The 20,859-nt window shown below is 43.7% G+C and overlaps 1 protein-coding gene across 3 annotated transcripts in view; it reads right to left on the bottom strand.

Moving 5' to 3' along the window:
- The window catches only part of col22a1 (collagen, type XXII, alpha 1), a 344,398-nt gene that overhangs the window by 138,017 nt on the left and 185,522 nt on the right, over nucleotides 1-20,859 (bottom strand). For all 3 annotated transcript variants that reach the window (XR_010960277.1, XM_067978562.1, XM_067978572.1), the window contains exons 14-18: nucleotides 20,562-20,615; nucleotides 12,818-12,853; nucleotides 10,081-10,134; nucleotides 2,779-2,832; nucleotides 975-1,010 (exon numbers count right to left, since the gene is read on the bottom strand). Coding sequence is in view for 2 of the 3 variants with exons in the window: in XM_067978562.1 (XP_067834663.1) it covers nucleotides 975-1,010; nucleotides 2,779-2,832; nucleotides 10,081-10,134; nucleotides 12,818-12,853; nucleotides 20,562-20,615 (234 nt within the window). In the remaining variant the exon portion in view is untranslated. The remainder of the gene's footprint in view (nucleotides 1-974; nucleotides 1,011-2,778; nucleotides 2,833-10,080; nucleotides 10,135-12,817; nucleotides 12,854-20,561; nucleotides 20,616-20,859) is intronic.

Here is a 20,859-nt window from a genome sequence, read left to right as displayed (position 1 = left end):
AGTCCAGTGACAGAACCACTACACTAATGTACCCCTAGGTCCCACTGGCTGTGAAGTGTTTTGGCACATCCTGAGGATCTGAAAGGTGCTATATAAATGCAAGTTCTTTCCTTCTTCAAAGGACTTATACCTTTTTGTATCTGCCTAGCAACACTGTTTTATAGGGGTGGTCTTAGCATTGGTTTGTGACCATGTGTGCAAAATTGGAAGTGTCACATCAGCCCCTCATCAACATAACACTTATATGAGACGGGTTAATTTGGGGGGGGCTGTTTTCTCCCCTCGATACAATGTCCTGTCATCAAATCTGTCAGTGTGAATGTGACAAAAGCTATCCCCACTTCAATTTGTGCACTAGCCCACCTTGAAATCAGCCAAAATACTGCCCCCCCAAAAAAAAAACATGAAATCTAGACCAGTGTCCAGGTGTTCAGTGTTCGTTCCAATGGTTTGGATATATTTAAATGTGAACCTTTAATTAGCTTTTCACTTCAGCTTTGAAATAGTAGAACTTCTTATTTTCTACTTACTTCTACAGAGACAACACTAGTGATTAAGTTTTCATTGAATGTGTATCAACTGAAAAACAGCATAAGAGGGGTAATTTTATAAATTCAAATGGATGGAAAATACTTGGCACTCACAGTCCTGATGCTCGTTGCTGGGAGGTGAAACTTTGTGCCAGGTGCTCAAATTCATAAATTTACCCCAAAGAACTTAATTTTTGATCACAATGCCTGCTATAACCCTCTCCTGTATCTATCTATCTGGGTTCTGGATATGGCAAAACCCGGCAACCCAAATTGTCTCTGATCCCAATCGAGCAGCCTGATGGAAAGAGTGGGAAATCCGGAATATCTGAAAACCTGATGTTTGTGTAGCTCATAAAGACTGCAAGGTCAGACCACTCTTTGATTGTTCTAACAGGTCACTCCATCTCCCATTGCAATGTGTTTTGCTGATTTAACACTTACCACACTTGTTGGGTACCCTGGAGGTCCAGCTTCTCCCTGTGAAACAATGCAAAGGAAACAAATTATGGCTTTGAAAATTGAACTGCCTGAGCCTGAGATCCCTTCCTCATAAACTGCCAAGGTTGGAAATGAAGCAACATTGTGACAAATCCACAGGTATATCCAGTTAGGGAAATCTCCAATTGTCAAACGGATAACACTACTTTTTTTCCCTTCCATTTTTTTCCCTTGTCTCCCAGAAGATTTACTAATGATTTGCCCAAGTGGCCATTTTATTTATGTGTGAGGCTAGATAATGAGTGTTGACAAGTTGCTCAACTGTGGGAGGGCATCAGAGCGGAGACCAATTTTGTCCTCATCTGACATCCATATAAATATTTTCCAGCAGGTATCCCCACACCCTCCTTAGACTGGCTGCTCAGGTTAATTGTAGCTCTCCGACTCCTGCCTTGGCCCAAATCAACTAATTTAGCACAGATCGGGGATTGATTCAGGAACCTGTATAGCAAATCATTACATTGAACAATGGCCCTGAAATTTCAGGGGTGGGCCATCTTGACCAAGATACGCCCACCCCAATCTCTGATCTGAATGGCTTCAGTGGACTGTGGGTACACTATTGCCAATTGATTGTCTGGTATGCCTGGTCTCAGCACTGATCATAGATTGGGTTCCTAACTATTATGGGATGCGGGAGCTCCAACGTTCAAAGTCTCCAGTCAGATCCCTCCTTAATGGCCTTGTTAGGTCATGAAGAATCTTGGGTGAGAGGTCAGGACCTGGTGTAACTAGGTCCTAATTTACTTTCCTGCCATTCCGTAGACTCATGCCATAGTTACAGCAGGAGTCCACCATAAAGCTATGGATTTTCAGTGCCAATACATTTTCCCGCTAATCTATTGGGAAGCTTGGATCTCCGTCATTACACTGAAATTTTTTGTTTGAGTCAAAAAGCACAGGCTGTCATGCTTACTACAATGTCTGGGCGATTATCTTAACATGTGCTTTGTTGTATGTTACAGAGTTGGCATAAGGGGAGACGACATAGAAGGACTATGAGGTTGTGTTGCTTTTGTATATATGGTTCCCCACAGTGCGGGTACATTTAAGCTGTGCTTAAATGCTGATTACAACAATAAATGTGCATTATTGAAATTTCACCAGGGAGGGGCACGACACTGAGTAATCCCAAAAGGGGCTTCCTCCCCTCCTGCTATGCCATCCTGATCTGTGGAGGTTTTGGGGGTCCATCAGCAGTTAAACAGTGAGCATTACAGGGACAGGATGGAAACAAGCATGTTCAAAATTCACTTTTGGAGACTGTAAAGTCTACTGTCAGAAAAGCTTTAATGTACTGTATCTCTGCTCTGAAACCTGAAACTCTAATGTAAGTTAGAGTTAATGAATTATTCGCAATAACAATAAGAATTCTAACAATGATTAACATGCAAGGGATGATTTTTCCAAGTACACACTACTGGCAAAGAGCCTCACTTGCAGGCTGCGCATATTGGCATATTGTGGGCAGCATGCCAATGATTTCCTGATGTGCATGACGGGGTAAGAGGCTCCACGCTGACAGCACGTACTAGGAAAATCGGCCCTACAATATATTGTATTTATATTTTGTTTCACCCTACCACTAAACTGAAGTCATTTCCCCCCACCCCCCCTTTTCTAAGCTTCGTAACAAACAGGAGCATTTAGAAACTTCCATAGGAGTTCCCACGTCATTAGAAATGACTTATTGTGTAGCCATAAGAGGCCTTCTTTTGTTTTCATATGTTATTATTTTTCTACTTACTTTGGCTCCCTTTTCTCCAGAAGCACCAGGGATTCCTGGACGACCAGTCGGACCCTGTGAATAATGATACAATAGGTTACAACAACAACAACCTGCATTTATATGGAGCTTTTAACATAGTAAAACGTCCCAAGCCACTTCACAGGAGCGTAATCAGACAAAAATTAACAGAGACCAAAAAAGGAGACATCGGGACAGATGGTCAAATGTTTGGTAAAAGAGGTGGTCTTAAAGGAGGCGAGAGAGGTGTAGTGGCGAAGAAGTTTGGGGAGGGACTCCCAGAGCTTAGGGCCTAGACGGCTGAAGGGTTTCCACACAACCTGTTACCTTTTCATCTTTCTTCTGTTTCCTTGCCTCCCTTTCCTAACGTTCTGGCACATGTTGGAGTACAGTTACAGCTGCTCTGCAGTGCCTCACCCAAGTGGCCATTCTTCATGACAGATTGAATGTCAGCAGACTATTCAATCACGGGGACTTCACAGCCAAGTACAACATTGCACTCAGTCACATCCACATAAACACACTTTCCAAAGTGGGAGGGGGGGGATAAGATAGTGATCAGGAGTGGGAACATTTCCCCCCCCCCCGTCCCTCTTCCTCCCAGTCTAAGGGTTTGAGGCCAATTGTAGCTGGTCTGTCTGAATGCAGCTACATCAGCAAAAAGCAGGGATTGAACCTGGGACCAATTGGCCTGCAAGGCAAACACTGAGTGATGCAATTACCCATTAAGTCCTCTAGGGATTTGTTTTTCTTTTTTTCAACACATATCTCAGAACAGACTGATAATTATTTACAGTTATCATGAAATGGCAGCTGTCACACTAGCATAACGCCCCATTTTATATTCAACCCATCTTAAAACGCAACTACCATTAGGCCAACTATAAACAAAAGCTGCGATTCAGAGTATCTTAATTGGTGTATGTTGAATCATTCTCAAGTACAAATTGCAGTTTGAAGCAATGTTAATTTTCTCTGTTTTAACATGTTGCCTGGTAGGGTTCAGCATTTGCTTATTGGGATTTTAATAAGGTTTAGTCAGTTTCCATTTGCTCGACTGTATCAGAATCAATTACTTTACAGTTGGGACACATGAGGAAGAAAGGAATAGAAGGATATGCTGATAGGGTTAGATGAAGTAGGGAGGGAAGAGGCTCATGTGGAGCATAAACACCGGCATAGACCTGTTGGGCCACATGGCCTGTTTCTGTGCTGTACATTCTATGTAATTCTATGTAACAATTTTACTCATAGGCTCAGAAGTCACACCAAACACTTGGTACAAAACCAATATCTTTAATCTAGTGAGAACAACCACTGTTGATCTGATTGTGATCTGCCTTAACTCACTGGGGCAGAAGTTATGCTGCAGCTATACAAAATCCTGGTTAGACCGCACCTGGAGTACTGTGAGCAGTTCTGGGCACCACACCTTCGGAAGGACATATTGGCCTTGGAGGGAGTGCAGTGTAGGTTTACTAGAATGATACCCGGACTTCAAGAGTTAAGTTACGAGGAGAGATTACACAAATTGGGGTTGTATTTTCTGGAGTTTCGAAGGTTAAGGGGTGATCTGATTGAAGTTTATAAGATATTAAGGGGAACAGATAGAGTGGATAGAGAGAAACTATTTCCGCTGGTCGGGGATTCTAGGAGCAGGGGGCACAGTCTGAAAATTAGAGCCAGACCTTTCAGGAGTGAGATTAGAAAACATTTCTGCACACAAAGGGTGGTAGAAGTTTGGAACTCTCTTCCGCAAATGGCAATTGATACTAGCTCAATTGCTAAATTTAAATCTGAGATAGATAGCTTTTTAGCAACCAAAGGTATTAAGGGATATGGTCCAAAGGCAGGTATATGGAGTTAGATCACAGATCAGCCATCATCTTATCAAATGGCGGATCAGGCACGAGGGGCTGAATGGCCTACTCCTGTTCCTATATTTCTATGTTCCATGTTCCTATTCACATAAGTGAAGGACAGCTGGCTATAAATCATACTGTGGAGCCTTCAGCTGGTTTATAAAGGCTTTTGATGTGATTCTTAACAAGAGTTACCAAGAAAGACAAGGTGGCTTCTCCTATCCCTCTACCCAATGAGAAGGTCCCTGCCTTGCAACACAACTCAGAACTGCTGACACATGTGCAATAATATCATGTTCAATCTAGTTTCCCATTGAGATTCTTTTGTGGACAATTCAAGGACTTCTGTAATGGCTTACTTGACCATTGTGGTGCACTTTGGCAGAGATTATCTGCATGGACATTGGCTGAAGTCAGGATTTATTTATTTACTTATTTATTTTTAGAATGTGGGTAACTCTAGCAAGGGCTTTTATTGCCCATCACTAGTTGCTGTGAGATGGTGGTTGTAGGCCTTGTCCTTTAACCACTGTAGTCCTTTTAATGATGGTCCTCCTACAATGATGTTAGGTAGGGAATTCCATAATATTGACCCACCAACAATGTAAGATTGAGCTTGGCTATAATGTTTTCCCCTCCATGATTGAATAGCACTGTTAACATTCACAAATGATTAAGGACCACTTGATTGAGGCACTGGGGTGGCGGGGATGGTGCAACCAGCACCTACCCAAGCAGACTCAAAACTTTCAGCAGAAGAAGCTAGGGGAAGAAACTGGAAAAGTAAAATTAATGAGAAAATAAATAAATTAAAAAGAAACTTTTCCAAATGTTGGTGGGTTCCACAGGCATTTATGCAGAATACATCTATAGCAAGGTAAAGACTTGTCTGTGATGGAAACAAAGGCCTGGCTCGCTTCACACTGTAAAACATCTATATTACAGGAATGATTCTCCAGTCAGACACTTCTGAACTGGAGTGGTACTTGCAGGGAGTACTGGTTGGAAAATCCTAGGCCTGCAATCCTTGATTTTCCAATCATTTAAATTAATGGATTGAAAATCAGGGCTTTTAGGCCCTCAATTTCCTGATCTGTACTCCTTGTGAGCACCAATCTGTGCGGAGAGTACCCTATTTGGAAATCAGCCGATATATCTTTTCTATGTGAAATTTTAGATAGCCAAAATATTGTGAAATTATCATGGCAGCAGTATCTCTAGGGAAAACTTATTGTATATGTAACATGAAGATCACACACCCAGTAGCCTGTGAACTCAAACTAATTAAATTTGTACTCTCATGAAAGGCAATAGAATAAATGTTAGGATTCAGCATCCCATGTGCAAAACTATGTGGATGGGAGCTTTTAATGGGTTTAATGTTAATGTGTGGAAAATTATGCCGGGCTCGAGGACCTCCATGCTCCAATTTCTGACGTGCACCCTTGTTGCACAATCCTTTGTGTTGGGTGATCTAATTCATAAAAACTCCCCCAATGTGCCTCCAAACTACTGTTCAACAGATATTTCTTTGCTTACAGGCAAGTGTTACACCGTTTCTCTGTGGTTTCCGCCAATCTTCTGCCAAAGATGTGGCGGGAGATTGAGAGAACCCCCAGGGAAATTCTCCCCTTCACCTTTACTTCAGTGCTCAAGTTTCAATGCTGCTTTCATTTCTGTAATTGTTGCTCACATTAAGCAAGAATGTAGTCTCACCTGTGTACAAACATTGCATTGGTCTGTGTTGTCTAGAAATCTAGTAGATTATCAGGCAGGTTAAGAATTATGTTGTGAAGAAGGTCTGATTCAACCTTTTCTTTTGTGTAGGTAGTCATACTATCAGTATCTTGCTGTACTCTTTTCCTTCAGTGTAATTACAACACTTGTAAATAAATGTGATTACCGGTATTAGCCTGAATGAAATGGCAGAAAGGGTTGGAATACATGGTGGGCAATTTTTGCGAACATCTAGTGTGAACTACCTTGGTAAAATGTTAATTGTTAACCTTTTGGCATGCTAATCACATTTGTAGTACACATGAGAAAATAAATTAATTAAAAAGAAACCACCAGCGCACTGTGGCTGCAGTGTGTACCATCCACAGGATGCACTGCAGCAACTCACCAAGGCTTCTTCGACAGCACCTCCCAAACCACTTAGAAGGACAAGAGCAGCAGGCACATGGGAACAGCACCACCTGCACGTTCCCCTCCAGTCACACACCATCCCGACTTGGAAATATATCGGCATTCCTTCATTGTCGCTGGGTCAAAATCCTGGAACTCCCTTCCTAACAGCACTGTGGGAGAACCTTCACCACACGGACTGCAGCGGTTCAAGAAGGCAACTCACCACCACCTTCTCAAGGGCAATTAGGGATGGGCAATAAATGCCGGCCTCGCCAGCGACGCCCACATCCCATGAACTAATAAAAAAAATGGGGTATGGTAATATAGTGGTTATTTTACAGGACTAGTAATCTAGCATCCTGGACTAATAATCCAGCCAATGTGCACTCAAATCCCATGGCAGTTTGATAATTTTGAATTCAGTATATAAAAAAAATCTGGAAATTAAAAAAAACTGGTTTCAGATAAAGTGACCACGAAGCTGTTGAATAGTCATAAAAACCCAACTGGTTCACTGATGTCCTTTAGGGAAGGAAACCGGCTGTCCTTACCTGGTCTGGCCTCTATGTGACTCCAGTCCCACACCAACGTGGTTAACTCTTAATTGCCATTTGAAGTGGTCTAGTAAGCCATTCAATTGTACCATCACCGTCTCAGGGCAACTAGGCATAGACAATAAATACCTGCCTTGCCAGTGATGTCCACATCCCAAGAATGAATTAAAAAATATATAAAAGTGTACGGTTCACGAGTTTCACAGATCTGCCCATGGAATTGTTACAAGGTCTTTCCTCCCCGCTATCCGCATGCACCTGACTAGCTAATGTTTATAATTAAAAAGCAAATAATCTCTTGGCATAGGAGAAGATGTCTCTGATTTCCATTTCCTTTTGCTATTAGAGACAGCCAACAACAACCTGTAGAACTTGCTGTGAAATATGTACTTCCTTCTGCTTGTGATTCAAGTCAGAATCTGCATGACAGGCGGTCTGTGGCTGGCAGGGCAAAATAAGAAAGGTCACAGACTTTCCAATACAGCATGTTGCCAAGAGGAGTAATGCAGAGATCAAAGGTCACACAGCTGCTACAGCAAGAATAGATGGCAAGTCCACGTGAAGCCGAAGCACTGGATGGAGTAACTTTAGCAGAAGTGATGCTTGAAAAACAAGGGCAGGTGTGGAATATCCATTACCAAAATATCCAGTGTGATATCCGTTGCAAGCATCCAACGAGATCTGATCACTGTTTGTAAGGGGGTTGGGGGGGATGGGGGGATAAGAATTCATTAGGGTACATTCGGTGATGTCATGTTCCCACAGAGTCTCGCTCAATGGAAGGGCAGGTCGCAGAATCGGCCCTATAATGTTAAAGGACATATCGGTGACCCACTCTTCCATTGAGCGAGGATCTGGCCAGAATTGCTGAATTTATCCTATAGGAAGGAGTCTTATTAGTTTGTACGTAGCAGGAAAGCTAAAAGTAAAATAGCGTTAAAGGAGGAAGACCATGGGAAATGGGAAATGGCAAATGAATCTGGCGTTTTCCTGAATTCTGAACCTAAATTTCATTAAAACTGATCAGGCTGTATGAGGGAATTCTTGCTGTCTGCCTCTGGCTTCTAACGATGGTTGTGGGATTCTATAGGATGCACTTGTATGATTTGTTTGTTATCGGGGTCGTAAGGAATAAATTGGAATTCTGCAAAAGGAAAACTTATATCTTCCAACTAGCTGTGATTCCTTACGCTGGAGAAATCTAACTTAGTGTTACAGATTTCATTACTGAGGGCTTTCTCTTACATTAAGTATGCAGTGTGAGATCACATAAATTTGGCAGATCTGGCTTCATCATTGCACAGTTTCGTTATACAGCTAAAATTATTTGTTTTCCTTTTGAGCCAAATTTCAACAAAATTCAGCATGTAAGGTAGCCATGATGATGTCATCTTACCCACAAAACGCCACAGACAGTGTTAGAGTTTAGCAGCTAACTTTATGTTAATCTGGTTACATATGTGAGCTTCAAACATGGCAGAAACCTAAAGTGTAAAGAGACTTGTTATCCCTCTGATGAGCTTTTTTGTTCTAGGTTCGCTTCCAACATAAAGGGAAAACTGAAATTGTGTCTGAATTGTGTCTCTCAAAGTTCTACCCCACTCTACGATGGCTGTAACTGATGTAGTATTGAGGCATATAGACCAAGAGGGTGCTGAATTCAGCCATAGGGCATGGGTTGAGGGTGAACAATTGGTCTCAGTGTCTCTGGGTTAGGTCGGGAAAATTCACCCAGGGATTCCACTCCTGGTTGGTGTCCAAGATTTCCTGCTGAAAGTGCCGCGGTACGGACAGAATTATGTGATGCCTGTAATAGGCTGCTGTCACTGTCACATATGAATATTGTTCACTTGGGTGAGGTACTGGATGGAGACCAATGCTGCGAAAATGTACCCCAGCAAGGAATTGACACTCTCAGGAAGGAAAATGAGGGGGTTGGGCTAGGTGACATACCTCACAAAATACTTTGCCTTGTGTATAAACAGAGGTGGCATAATTTGGCATGTATTGACACCAAGTTATTATCAACCTTGTCTGCCGATAAGAGATATTCTCATGTACTTACCAAAGAAAGCAGACGTATATGTCATTAAGGTTGATATGGTGTCAAAGCAGTGCCATTTTTCTATCAGGCTGCTCCTGGTTGTGCCAGGAATTGAAACTGTACAGAAAATCATTGGTTAAGCAACACTACCCTTCTAAAGGTCACCTCAGTATTACAAATAAAAGTATTTTATGGTGTCATCCGTACCACTCATCTCTGAGTCAGAGACTTAAGCATATATTCTTGGCTGACTAAGGGAATGCTGCACCGTTGGGGCTGCTGTCTTTAAGATGAAATGTTAAACTGATGACCCTGTCTGGCCTTCCAAGTGGATGTCAGGAATCCCATGGCACTATTCCAATAAGAGCAGAGGAGCTCTCCAAGTGCCCTGGTCAACATTTATCCCTCAACCATTATCACTAAAACAGATTACCTGGTCATTGCTGTTTGTGCAACCTTGCTGTGTGCAAATGAGCTGACGCGTTTGCCCGCATTTCAAAAGCAATTAATTGGTTATGAAGCACTTTGGGATGTCTCGAGGACATGAAAGTTGCACTATAAATGCAAATTATTTCTTTCTTGCTTTGATTTCCTAATCACAATTTACCAGTGTCAAGCCTGGTGCTGCATTAACTATATTTTTGGATCATGTATAAACAGATAAGCAGAAGTTGAATCCCTTGACTATGAAAGCTGGAGAGTTTTCACTTACCAATTCTCCAGGAAAACCTGGTTTTCCAGGAAATCCATCAAGCCCACGTTCTCCCTATGAAAAGGAAGATAGTATTGATTATGATGTATGCACAGTTACATTTAACTCTGGGCAACAAATCCCATTCAGATTTTATAAAGCGATGTGGATTCTAGTCCCTATTTATTACATTGGTAGCTTTTATTTCCAGATCTATTCATCCATTGAACTGTATCCAGATCTGCCGAGACTCATCAAATAACCATTACGAACACAGGAGTGTACCGGAAAGGAAAGGATGGCCAGTTCAAGAGTTCTAAAAAAGAATACACAGTTCAGTCCCTTTTTGCCTCAAATTGTTTCCCTGTCAAATGCCTGTCTAACTTGCCCTTATCCATCTTGATCATCTTCCTGGCCAGTCCATTCCAAACATTCACCACCCTCTGACCAGTTTGATGAAAGGTCATCGACCTGAAATGTTAACTCTGTTTCTCTCTCCACAGATGCTGCCTGACCTGCTGAGTATTTCCAGCATTTTCTGTTTTTAATTCACCACCCTCTGTGTGTCACATATTTCATGCACAGTGCAAACCTATGTTAGGAATTCCCTCATCTACTGACAGATACCATTTGAAGCATTGTACACAACTTTTGCACTGTTTCACACACTCTTTCATTGTGCCCAACCTGCATGGCACACTTTTCTTTAACGTGGAGGTGACAACCAAGGATCAGCAAACTGAAGACGAGGCATACAGGCCGAATTGCACCTCTGCTATTAAGGCTTTCTCAATGAGTTCAGTAACCATTGTAAACAATTTTACAACACCAAGTTATAGTCCAGCAATTTTATTTTAAATTCACAAGCTTTCGGAGATTTTCTCCTTCCTCAGGCAAATGTTTGCCTCAGTAACCATGGCTGCAACCATCCATCAGTAACCATGGCTGCAACCATCCATCCAGTACTTCTTCTCCTTCAAATAATGCATGCACCTTGCATTGCCACTCAATACTTCCCCAGTAACAGCTACTGATGTGCATGATGATGTTTCTTTGTCAGATACAACCTGAACATTAATTGATTGCAAATCCTTTCTCCCCATCTGGGCCATGGGGTTGATATGAAGAATCCTGGGATGGAGATCATTTCATACAAGAGGTAGATACCCTGTAATATAAGCCAGAGTCACTGTTGTCTTCTGGTCTAGTTTTAATCACCTAAGTGGATTGGAAAGGAATTTTCCAGATTTTCTTTCCTAATTGGCCTGGATTTTTATCTATTTTATCATCTCTTCCAGGCTCCGGGTGGGTAGGGAGTATTTGTATTGTGAAGCATATGGCATCATGACTGTATGGGATAGGCTAGATGGACCAGTTGTTTTTTTTTCTGCCCAACATTTTCATAAGTTCGCAAGCCGCTTTTCAGGGGAAGAGGGACCTGTAGTGGGAACATCTCTTTCTCCTCAGGCCCCCAAAATTTACTTTTTTTAAGGCTTCAGCAGCAACCTTTCAGGCATCCATTCAACTTTGCAGATCCCTCAAAGGACTCAGGAAGTGCTAGAAAACAGGTGGGAACAGTCAGCCTGTGCAGGATACAAAGTGGTTGTAGTATTTGCAGGGCCATCTCAAGACCCAGCACATAGAGGTACAGCACCCCCAACAGACTTGACAAGAGGTTCCCATTGAGGAACAGCAGTCTGCCACTACACCTACTCCTCCCACAGAGGTAATTCTTAGATGAAGCCCTAGATTAGCTGATAGAAGACATACATCACACACACTCATCACGAGGAAGCAATAGTAATAGTAGATACATCGAACACTAGTAGTGAAATAAAATTATTATTTTGTTTCAAAATAGCCTTCGAGCTTGTTTCACCATTCAATTAGTTCATGACTGATCTGTTCCTCAACTTCATTTACCCGCCTTTGTTCGATATCCCTTGAAACTCTTGCCTGAAACTCTTGTCGATTGATATCAGTCCTCAAAATTTCAATTGACCCAGAATCCACAGCCCTTTGGGGGAGCGAGTTCCAGATTTCCACCACCCTTTGTGTGAAAAAGTGCTTCTGATTTCATTCCTCACGTTGAGCTCCATCTGCTGTCGTTTTGCCTAGTCACTTAGTCTGTCTATGTCCCTTTATAACTTTCTGCTCCCATCAACCCACCTTTCTCTGCCTCCTAACTTAGAAATTCAATACTGTGATCGTCTTCACAGCCACAGGCAGAAACATCACTGCAGTGGAAGTTGACTGGACATCAGGGCTCAAGACGGCAGCAGAACTTGGTGACTGCCTCCCTTGTGAAGCGTAGTAGACAAAAGCAGGTGTATTCTCACATATCCAGGTAGATGCGCCGAGGTCTGAATATACAGTTCCTGGGACTAAGGCAAGCAGGTGCCAGTTGCACCTGCCTTCCATCCTATTCTTCCTCTTGATCCTATAGTGCCAAAAGAATGCTCAAAACTGTTACTAGAGAGTGAAGAGAGAGATTAAGAGAAATTTCTTCATGTAGCAGATTGCTAGGGAATAGAATGCTTTGCCACAGGAAGTGTTTGAGGCAGAGACCATTTAATCTTTCAAGGAATAAATATTGGAAGCAGAAGAAGATACAGGACACGAGGAGAAAGCAGGCCAGAGAGATTAGTTTTGGATTGCTCTAGCGTCCTCCTTCTGTGCTGTAAAATCCTACAGTTGTAGGTGCTAAACTAAAAGTTCCTCAAGCAGGCCATGTATAAACTTCAAACACTTCTCTTACCTTGTCTCCCTTCTGACCCCATTCGCCTTGGATACCCTAGAAACAGAAATATAGCAATAACTGGATATAAAAAGAACATTTCCAATAATAAATCCTGGGCTTGCAATAGAATGAATAATTTAAGGTAGACCAGAAAAGTAGTGACTGAAAGATCTATGGCTCAGAGCCTCTCTATTTTCTTTATTAATGTATCTTGCGAAAAGACATGCACAGAGACACTGCAGCCCGTCAGCAACCAAAATGGGACTGGGGCTGAGGAAGGAGGATTAATTTGGATATTTGCTTTGCTGCTGATAAAAATTCATCAAAACCCTAATAACATCAACAACTATTGGCTCCGCATCATGAAACACAAGCTAGTCGGGAAAAAAGACTTATTATTTTAAAACAACAAATTGAATTTGTATAGTGCCTTTAATGTAATGTAATGATGAAATGTATCCCAGGACGTTATGGGAGGTTAGGGAGGAAATTGCGGGTCCCCTAGCAGAGATATTTGAATCATCGACAGCTACAGGTGAGGTGCTTGAAGATTGGAGGGTAGCAAATGTTGTGCCTTTGTTTAAGAAGGGCGGCAGGGAAAAGCCTGGGAACTACAGACACCGGTGAGCCTGACATCTGTAGTGGGTAAGTTGTTAGAGGGTATTCTGAGAGACAGGATCTACAGGCATTTGGAGAGGCAGGGACTGATTAGGAACAGTCAGCATGGTTTTGTGAGAGGAAAATCATGTCTCACGAATTTGATTGAGTTTTTTGAAGGGGTAACCAAGAAGATAGATGAGGGCTGTGCAGTAGACGTGGTCTACATGGACTTTAGCAAAGCCTTTGACAAGGTACCACATGGTAGGTTGTTACATAAGGTTAAATCTCACGGGATCCAAGGTGAGGTAGCCAATTGGATACAAAATTGGATTGACGACAGAAGACAGAGGGTGGTTGTAGAGGGTTATTTTTCAAACTGGAGGCCTGTGACCAGCGGTGTGCCTCAGGGATCGGTGCTGAGTCCGCTGTTATTTGTTATTTATATTAATGATTTGGATGAGAATTTAGGAGGCATGGTTAGTAAGTTTGCAGATGACACCAAGATTGGTGGCATTGTGGACAGTGAAGAAGGTTATCTAGGATTGCAACGGGATCTTGATAAATTGGGCCAGTGGGCCGATGAATGGCAGATGGAGTTTAATTTAGATAAATGTGAGGTGATGCATTTTGGTAGATCGAATCGGGCCAGGACCTACTCCGTTAATGGTAGGGCGTTGGGAAGAGTTATAGAACAAAGAGATCTAGGAGTACAGGTTCATAGCTCCTTGAAAGTGGAGTCACAGGTGGATAGGGTGGTGAAGAAGGCATTCAGCATGCTTGGTTTCATTGGTCAGAACATTGAATACAGGAGTTGGGATGTCATAGAGTCATAGAGAGTCATAGAGTTATACAGCACGGATAGAGGCCCTTCGGCCCATCGTGTCCGCGCCGGCCATCAGCCCTGTCTACTCTAATCCCATATTCCAGCATTTGGTCCGTAGCCTTGTATGCTATGGCATTTCAAGTGCTCATCCAAATGCTTCTTGAATGTTGTGAGGGTTCCTGCCTCCACAACCCTTTCAGACAGTGAGTTCCAGACTCCAACCACCCTCTGGGTGAAAAAGTTCTTTCTCAAATCCCCTCTAAACCTCCCGCCTTTTACCTTGAATCTATGTCCCCTTGTTATAGAACCCTCAACGAAGGGAAAAAGCTCCTTAGTATCCATCCTATCTGTGCCCCTCATAATTTTGTACACCTCAATCATGTCCCCCCTCAGCCTCCTCTGCTCCAAGGAAAACAAACCCAATCTTCCCAGTCTCTCTTCATAGCTGAAGCGCTCCAGCCCTGGTAACATCCTGGTGAATCTCCTCTGCACCCTCTCCAAAGCGATCACATCCTTCCTGTAGTGTGGCGACCAGAACTGCACACAGTACTCCAGCTGTGGCCTAACCAGTGTTTTATACAGCTCCATCATAACCTCCTTGCTCTTATATTCTATGCCTCGGCTAATAAAGGCAAGTATCCCATATGCCTTCTTTACCACCTTATCTACCTGTTCCGCCGCCTTCAGGGATCTGTGAACTTGCACACCAAGATCCCTCTGACCCTCTGTCTTGCCTAGGGTCCTCCCATTCATTGTGTATTCCCTTGCCTTGTTAGTCGCTCCAAAGTGCATCACCTCGCACTTTTCCGGGTTAAATTCCATTTGCCACTGTTCCGCCCATCTGACCAACCCATCTATATCGTCCTGCAGACTGAGGCTATCCTCCTCGCTATTTACCACCCTACCAATCTTTGTATCATCAGCGAACTTACTGATCATACCTTTTACATTCATATCCAAGTCATTAATGTAGACCACAAACAGCAAGGGACCCAGCACCGATCCCTGTGGTACCCCACTGGCCACAGGCTTCCAGTCACAAAAACAACCTTCGGCCATCACCCTCTGCCTTCTGCCACTAAGCCAGTTTTGTATCCAAAGTGCCAAGGCACCCTGGATTCCATGGGCTCGTACCTTCTTGACCAGTCTCCTGTGGGGGACTTTATCGAAGGCCTTACTGAAATCCATGTATACCACATCCACTGCGTTACCCTCATCCACACGCCTAGTCACCCCCTCAAAAAATTCAATCAAATTAGTCAGACATGATCTTCCCTTGACAAAGCCATGTTGACTATCCCTGATTAATCCTTGCTTCTCCAAGTGGAGACTAATTTTGTCCTTCAGAATTTTTTCCAATAATTTTCCTACCACTGATGTTAGGCTCACTGGCCTGTAGTTCCCCGGTTTTTCCCTACTCCCCTTCTTGAATAATGGTATTACATTAGCGGTTCTCCAGTCCTCTGGCACATCCCCTGTGGCCAGAGAGGTTCTGAATATATGTGTCAGGGCCCCCGCAATCTCCTCCTTTGCCTCACACAGTAGCCTGGGATACATTTCGTCCGGGCCTGGGGATTTATCCATTTTTAGGCCTGCTAAAACCGCCAATACCTCCTCCCGCTCGATGTTAATATGTTCGAGTATATCACAGTCCCCCTGCCGTATTTCTATGTCTACATCGTCCTTCTCCATAGTGAAAACAGATGCAAAAAATTCATTTAGAACCCCTCCTACATCTGCCGGCTCCACACACAGATTGCCATTTTTGTCCCTAATGGGCCCTATTTTTTTCCTAATCATCCTCTTACCCTTAATATACTTATAAAACATCTTAGGATTTTCCTTTATTTTGCTCGCCAGTGTTATTTCATGGCCCCTCCTTGATCTCCTAATTTCTTTTTTAAGTATCCCCCTGCACTTTTTGTACTCCTCTAGGGCTTCCTCCGTCTTTAGCCTTTTGTATCTGCCAAAAGCCCTCCTTTTTTTCCTAATCCATTCTCGTATATCCCCTGACATCCAAGGTTCCCTGGAGTTCTTGGAACCACCCTTGACCTTTACGGGAACATGTTGCCATTGTATGGTCTCAATCTCCCTTCTGAAAGACTCCCATTGCTCCGATGCGGATTTTCCTACAAGCAGCTGATCCCAGTCCATTTTGGCCAGATCCTGCCTTATCCTATTAAAATCAGCCTTCCCCCAATTTAGAACCTTTATTTCCGGCCCCTCCCTGTCCTTTTCCATGACCACCTTAAATCTCACCGAATTATGGTCACTGTCACCAAAGTGCTCACCTACTAGCACTTCTTCCACTTGGCCGGCCACATTCCCTAGAATTAGGTCCAGTACCGCCCCCTCTCTTGTAGGACTTTCTACATGCTGGCTCAAAAAGCTCTCCTGGATGCACGTTAAGAATTTTGTACCCTCTAAGCCTTTTACACTCTGAGTATCCCAGTTAATATTGGGGAAGTTGAAATCCCCCACTATTATTACCCTATTATTTGCACAATTTTCTGAGATTTGCCTACATATCTGTTCCTCTATCTCCCTCTGACTGTTTGGGGGCCTATAGTACACTCCCATCAAAGTGCTTGCCCCCTTTTTGTTTTTAAGCTCCACCCATATGGCCTCATTAGAGGAACCTGCTAATATATCATCCCTCCTTATGATATAAGTGTGGCCTAACTAATGTCTTGTTGAAGTTGTGCAAGACATTAGTTAGGCCACACTTGGAATACTGTGTACAGTTCTGGTCACCCTATTATAGAAAGGATATTATTAAACTAGAAAGAGTGCAGAAAAGATTTACTAGGATGCTACCGGGACTTGATAGTTTGACTTATAGGGAGAGGTTGGATAGACTGAGACTTTTTTCCCTGGAGAGTAGGAGGTTTGGGGGTGATCTTATAGAAGTCTATAAAATAATGAGGGGCATAGATAAGGTAGATCGTCAAAATCTTTTCCCAAAGGTAGGGGAGTCTATAACGAGGGGGCATAGATTTAAGGTGAGAGGGGAGAGATACAAAAGGGTCCAGAGGGGCAATTTTTTCACTCAAAGAGTGGTGAGTGTCTGGAACGAGCTGCCAGAGGCAGTAGTAGAGGCGGGTACAATTTTGTCTTTTAAAAAGCATTTGGACAGTTACATGGGTAAGATGGGTTTAGAGGGATATGGGCCAAGTGCAGGCAATTGGGACTAGCTTAGTGGTATAAACTGGGCGACATGGACATGTTGTGCCGAAGGGCCTGTTTCCATGTTGTAAACTTCTATGATTCTATGATTCTATAAATGTTCTAAGGTGCTCCACAGGTGGACATGACGAAATGAACACTGAGCCAGTACAAGAGAGATTAAGTGGGGGAGACTGAAAGCTTCATTGAAGAGATGGGTTTTGAGAAAATTTTTATAGCTGAAGAATGGGGAATCCACTGAAAATTCGGTAAGGACAGGTTGATGGGCGAACGCTAAGAGTTGTGGACAGATTGGAGTTTATGAAGAAAAGATGGGAGTCCAGCAAGCAGGGTGTTGGGATAATTGAGTCTGGAGATGTGTAAGACATATAGAGGGGTTACGGCAGCAGAGAGTTGAAATGGGTTATGGAGGTGGAACCAAGCAATTCTGGTGATTTAAAGCTCCGCTCAGGGTCAAACAGGATGTTAAAGCTGTGAACAGTTTGGTTCAGCCTGGCAGTGCAGTTGGGGAGGGAAATGGAATCAGTGCAGAGGAGGTGGAGTTCCTGGTGGGGACCAAAGACATTGGCTTTGGTCTTATTGATGTTGAGCTGGAGGAAGTTATGACTCATTCAAGACTTGATGTTGGACAACCAGTCTGATAGTACAGAGGCAGTTGAGTGGTTGAGAGGGGTGGAGGGGTACAGCTGGCGTGATCAGCGTACATATGAAAGCTGATCCCATATCTGTAGGTGGTGTACTGAGAAGAGGAAGAGGCTGAGGTTAGATCCTTGGGGTACTCCAGGTGTGGCAATGTGGAGAAGGGAAGGGAAGCCATTTCTGGAGGTGCACTGGCTGCATTTGGATAGGTACAAATGGAATCATGCAAGGACAGTTTAACAGAGTTGGATTGCAAAGGAGACAGAAAAGCTGACTTTTGGGGGGTAATTTTAAGCCCCCAGGATGGGCGGGGATTAAAATTGCAAAAAATGGGAAAACCAACCCCAACGCGCCCACTTCCGGTTTTAATGGAGGCGGGTTGGGATGCTGGCGACAAACCTGCTCTCCGGATGTGGGTTCCTAGTTTAAATATTTTAATAAGGCTGCTTGCCTCAAATTTTACATGTGTTTCAGGTTGAAAGCTGGCCGGCAGGGTTTCCCAGGCTTCGGGAAACCTGGCAGCTGAGGGAGGCGAGAACGGCCGGATCCAGCAGGTAAGTGCCTTTCCAGCACTGCTGGGCCAGCAGGAGCAGGAGTGCTGCCCCCCAGCACACCAAGCAAACCTGTTAAATGCCCCGCGATTGGACCTCCGTGAATGGCCGACTCCCCGCCCCCAGTCAACCCCCCACCCGAGAACTCTCCAACTCCCAACCAATCTCCGTTCTCAACGGCCACACCCCCCACCCTGCCGATGTCCACCCCGACCCATGATCTCTCCATCCCTCCCTTCCTCCTCTCCGCTCCCCGGCTGCGGCCTGGTGCCACTGGCCTATCCGCCCGCCAGCCAGCCAGATGTTCAATCTGCTGCGGCCGGGAAATGGAGTCCAAAAATGTTAATCAGGTCCTGCCGTTAAATTCAGCAGGATCTCCGGGTAACCCGTAACTATGGGTCTCCCGGCTGCTGAACCTCCCCGCCTCACCGTAAATATCAGGGCCTTGATGTCTGGTTTGTCTCAGAAATCATGTCATTTGCCTAGATATTGGCATGGTTGAGGCCTAAACTCTGCAGCACTTGCTGAAAGTGGGCTCTGAAGGTTGCACCCAGTCCCTCAGTCCTTCTCATACCTACATACATGTAAGTATTTCCTTTTCTGGACCAGCAAAGAGGATCAGCAGGCTGGAGGCGTCTGGCTGCTATTTTTAGACAGCGGCCAGAAGGCCCCGGAGCTAACGGCCATTATTATAACTGCAAGCCTGAAAGATCCACTTTCCTTCCTTGCTTTTGGGCACATGTTCAATCCTGTGCTGGGTGCATATTGTAGCCATGGTAACGACCTAAACCTAGAAGTACAGGTAGATTCTGGTTCATTTTGGGCAGAGTGTACCCAAAGTAAATTCCACCCAACTTGCACTCAGACAGATGGCGGAAAGAAAAATCAGTTCCAATATGTCTATAATGATAGTACCACTGCAATAAGGGACAGGCAGATGCATAAAATACAGGATTTCTGGCTATCAGTGATGTTTTTATGTATCAGTATTTCTCAAAACAAAAATTAACTAAACAGTGTAAGCTCTGCCTCCCTCCATGTTTGCTGGGATAACAAGAATTAATTATGCTGGGAAATCAGATCATAACTTAGGGTACGGTAGCATAGCGGTTATGTTACTGGACTAGTAATCCAGAGACATGAGTTCAAATCCTGCCACAGCAGCTGGGGAATTTAAATTCAGTTCTTTAAATAAAATCTGGAATAAAAAGCTAGTATCAGTAATGGTGACCATGAAACTACTGGATTGTTGTAAAACCCCTCTGGTTCACTGATGTCCTTTCGGGAAGGAAACCTGCCGTTCTTACCCGGTCTGGCCTATATGTGACTCCAGACCCACAGCAATGTGGTCAATTCTTAACTGTCCTCCGAAATGGCCTAGCAAACCACTCAGTTGTCAAGAAGATGGCTCACCACTACCTTCTCAAGGGCAATTAGGGATGGGCAATAAATGCTGGCCTTGCCAGCGATGCCCACATCCCATGAATGAATAAAAAAAAATCATGGTCCTACGATAGCTGAGCCACACAGAGTGTGAAGATCCTAGGTCTCATGTTAATACTGAGCTTGCTTATCTCTGCCAGCAGTGTGTGCTACAATTAGCCTCAGTGCTCTTGTGTTAGAAAGGGGAAAACTTGGTCAGGTTTCCTGATTCTGAACGCCATCTGCTGAAAGTGAGCACGGAGGTCAAGTTCATGGTTGAATAGCCTGCCAACATTCACCGTCACAGCTCAGTCCTGAATTATGGATCTTTGGGTGAGGTACACGATGCTGCAAGGAACCTATGGAAACATTTGCCAGGAAAGGACTCAACTATTTCAGGAGAAAAAGGGAGAAGAGGAAATTGGTGAGAAAAAAAACGAAAGATAAAACTCCCCACTGAATCAAACATAGAAACACCAACTAGACTTCACAGCCGTGATAACGGACAATTATGAATGGAAAATCCAATGCATCAACTCACAGGTGGTCCAATGATGCCTCTAAAGCCCTGTTCTCCTGGATAACCCTGGTCTCCCTGTTGGAAAACATAAGCAGTTAAGAAATTAAAATAAAAATTTTGTACTATACCTACCCAAAATAGAAATGTACTGCCTGAAAGGGTGGTGGAAGCAGATTCAATAATAACTTTCAAAAGGGAATTGGATAAATACGTGAAGGGGAAAAATTTGCAGGGCTATGGGGAAAGGGCCGGGGAATGGGTCTAATTGGATAGCTCTTTCAAATCGCCGGCTCAAGTACGATGGGCCGAATGGCCTCCT

Source organism: Heptranchias perlo, chromosome 3 (assembly GCF_035084215.1).
Source record: "Heptranchias perlo isolate sHepPer1 chromosome 3, sHepPer1.hap1, whole genome shotgun sequence".
NCBI classification, from domain to species: Eukaryota; Metazoa; Chordata; class Chondrichthyes; order Hexanchiformes; family Hexanchidae; genus Heptranchias; species Heptranchias perlo.
The sequence above is the reverse complement of the archived record's forward strand: the minus strand, read 5'-3'. Positions and strand labels throughout refer to the sequence as shown.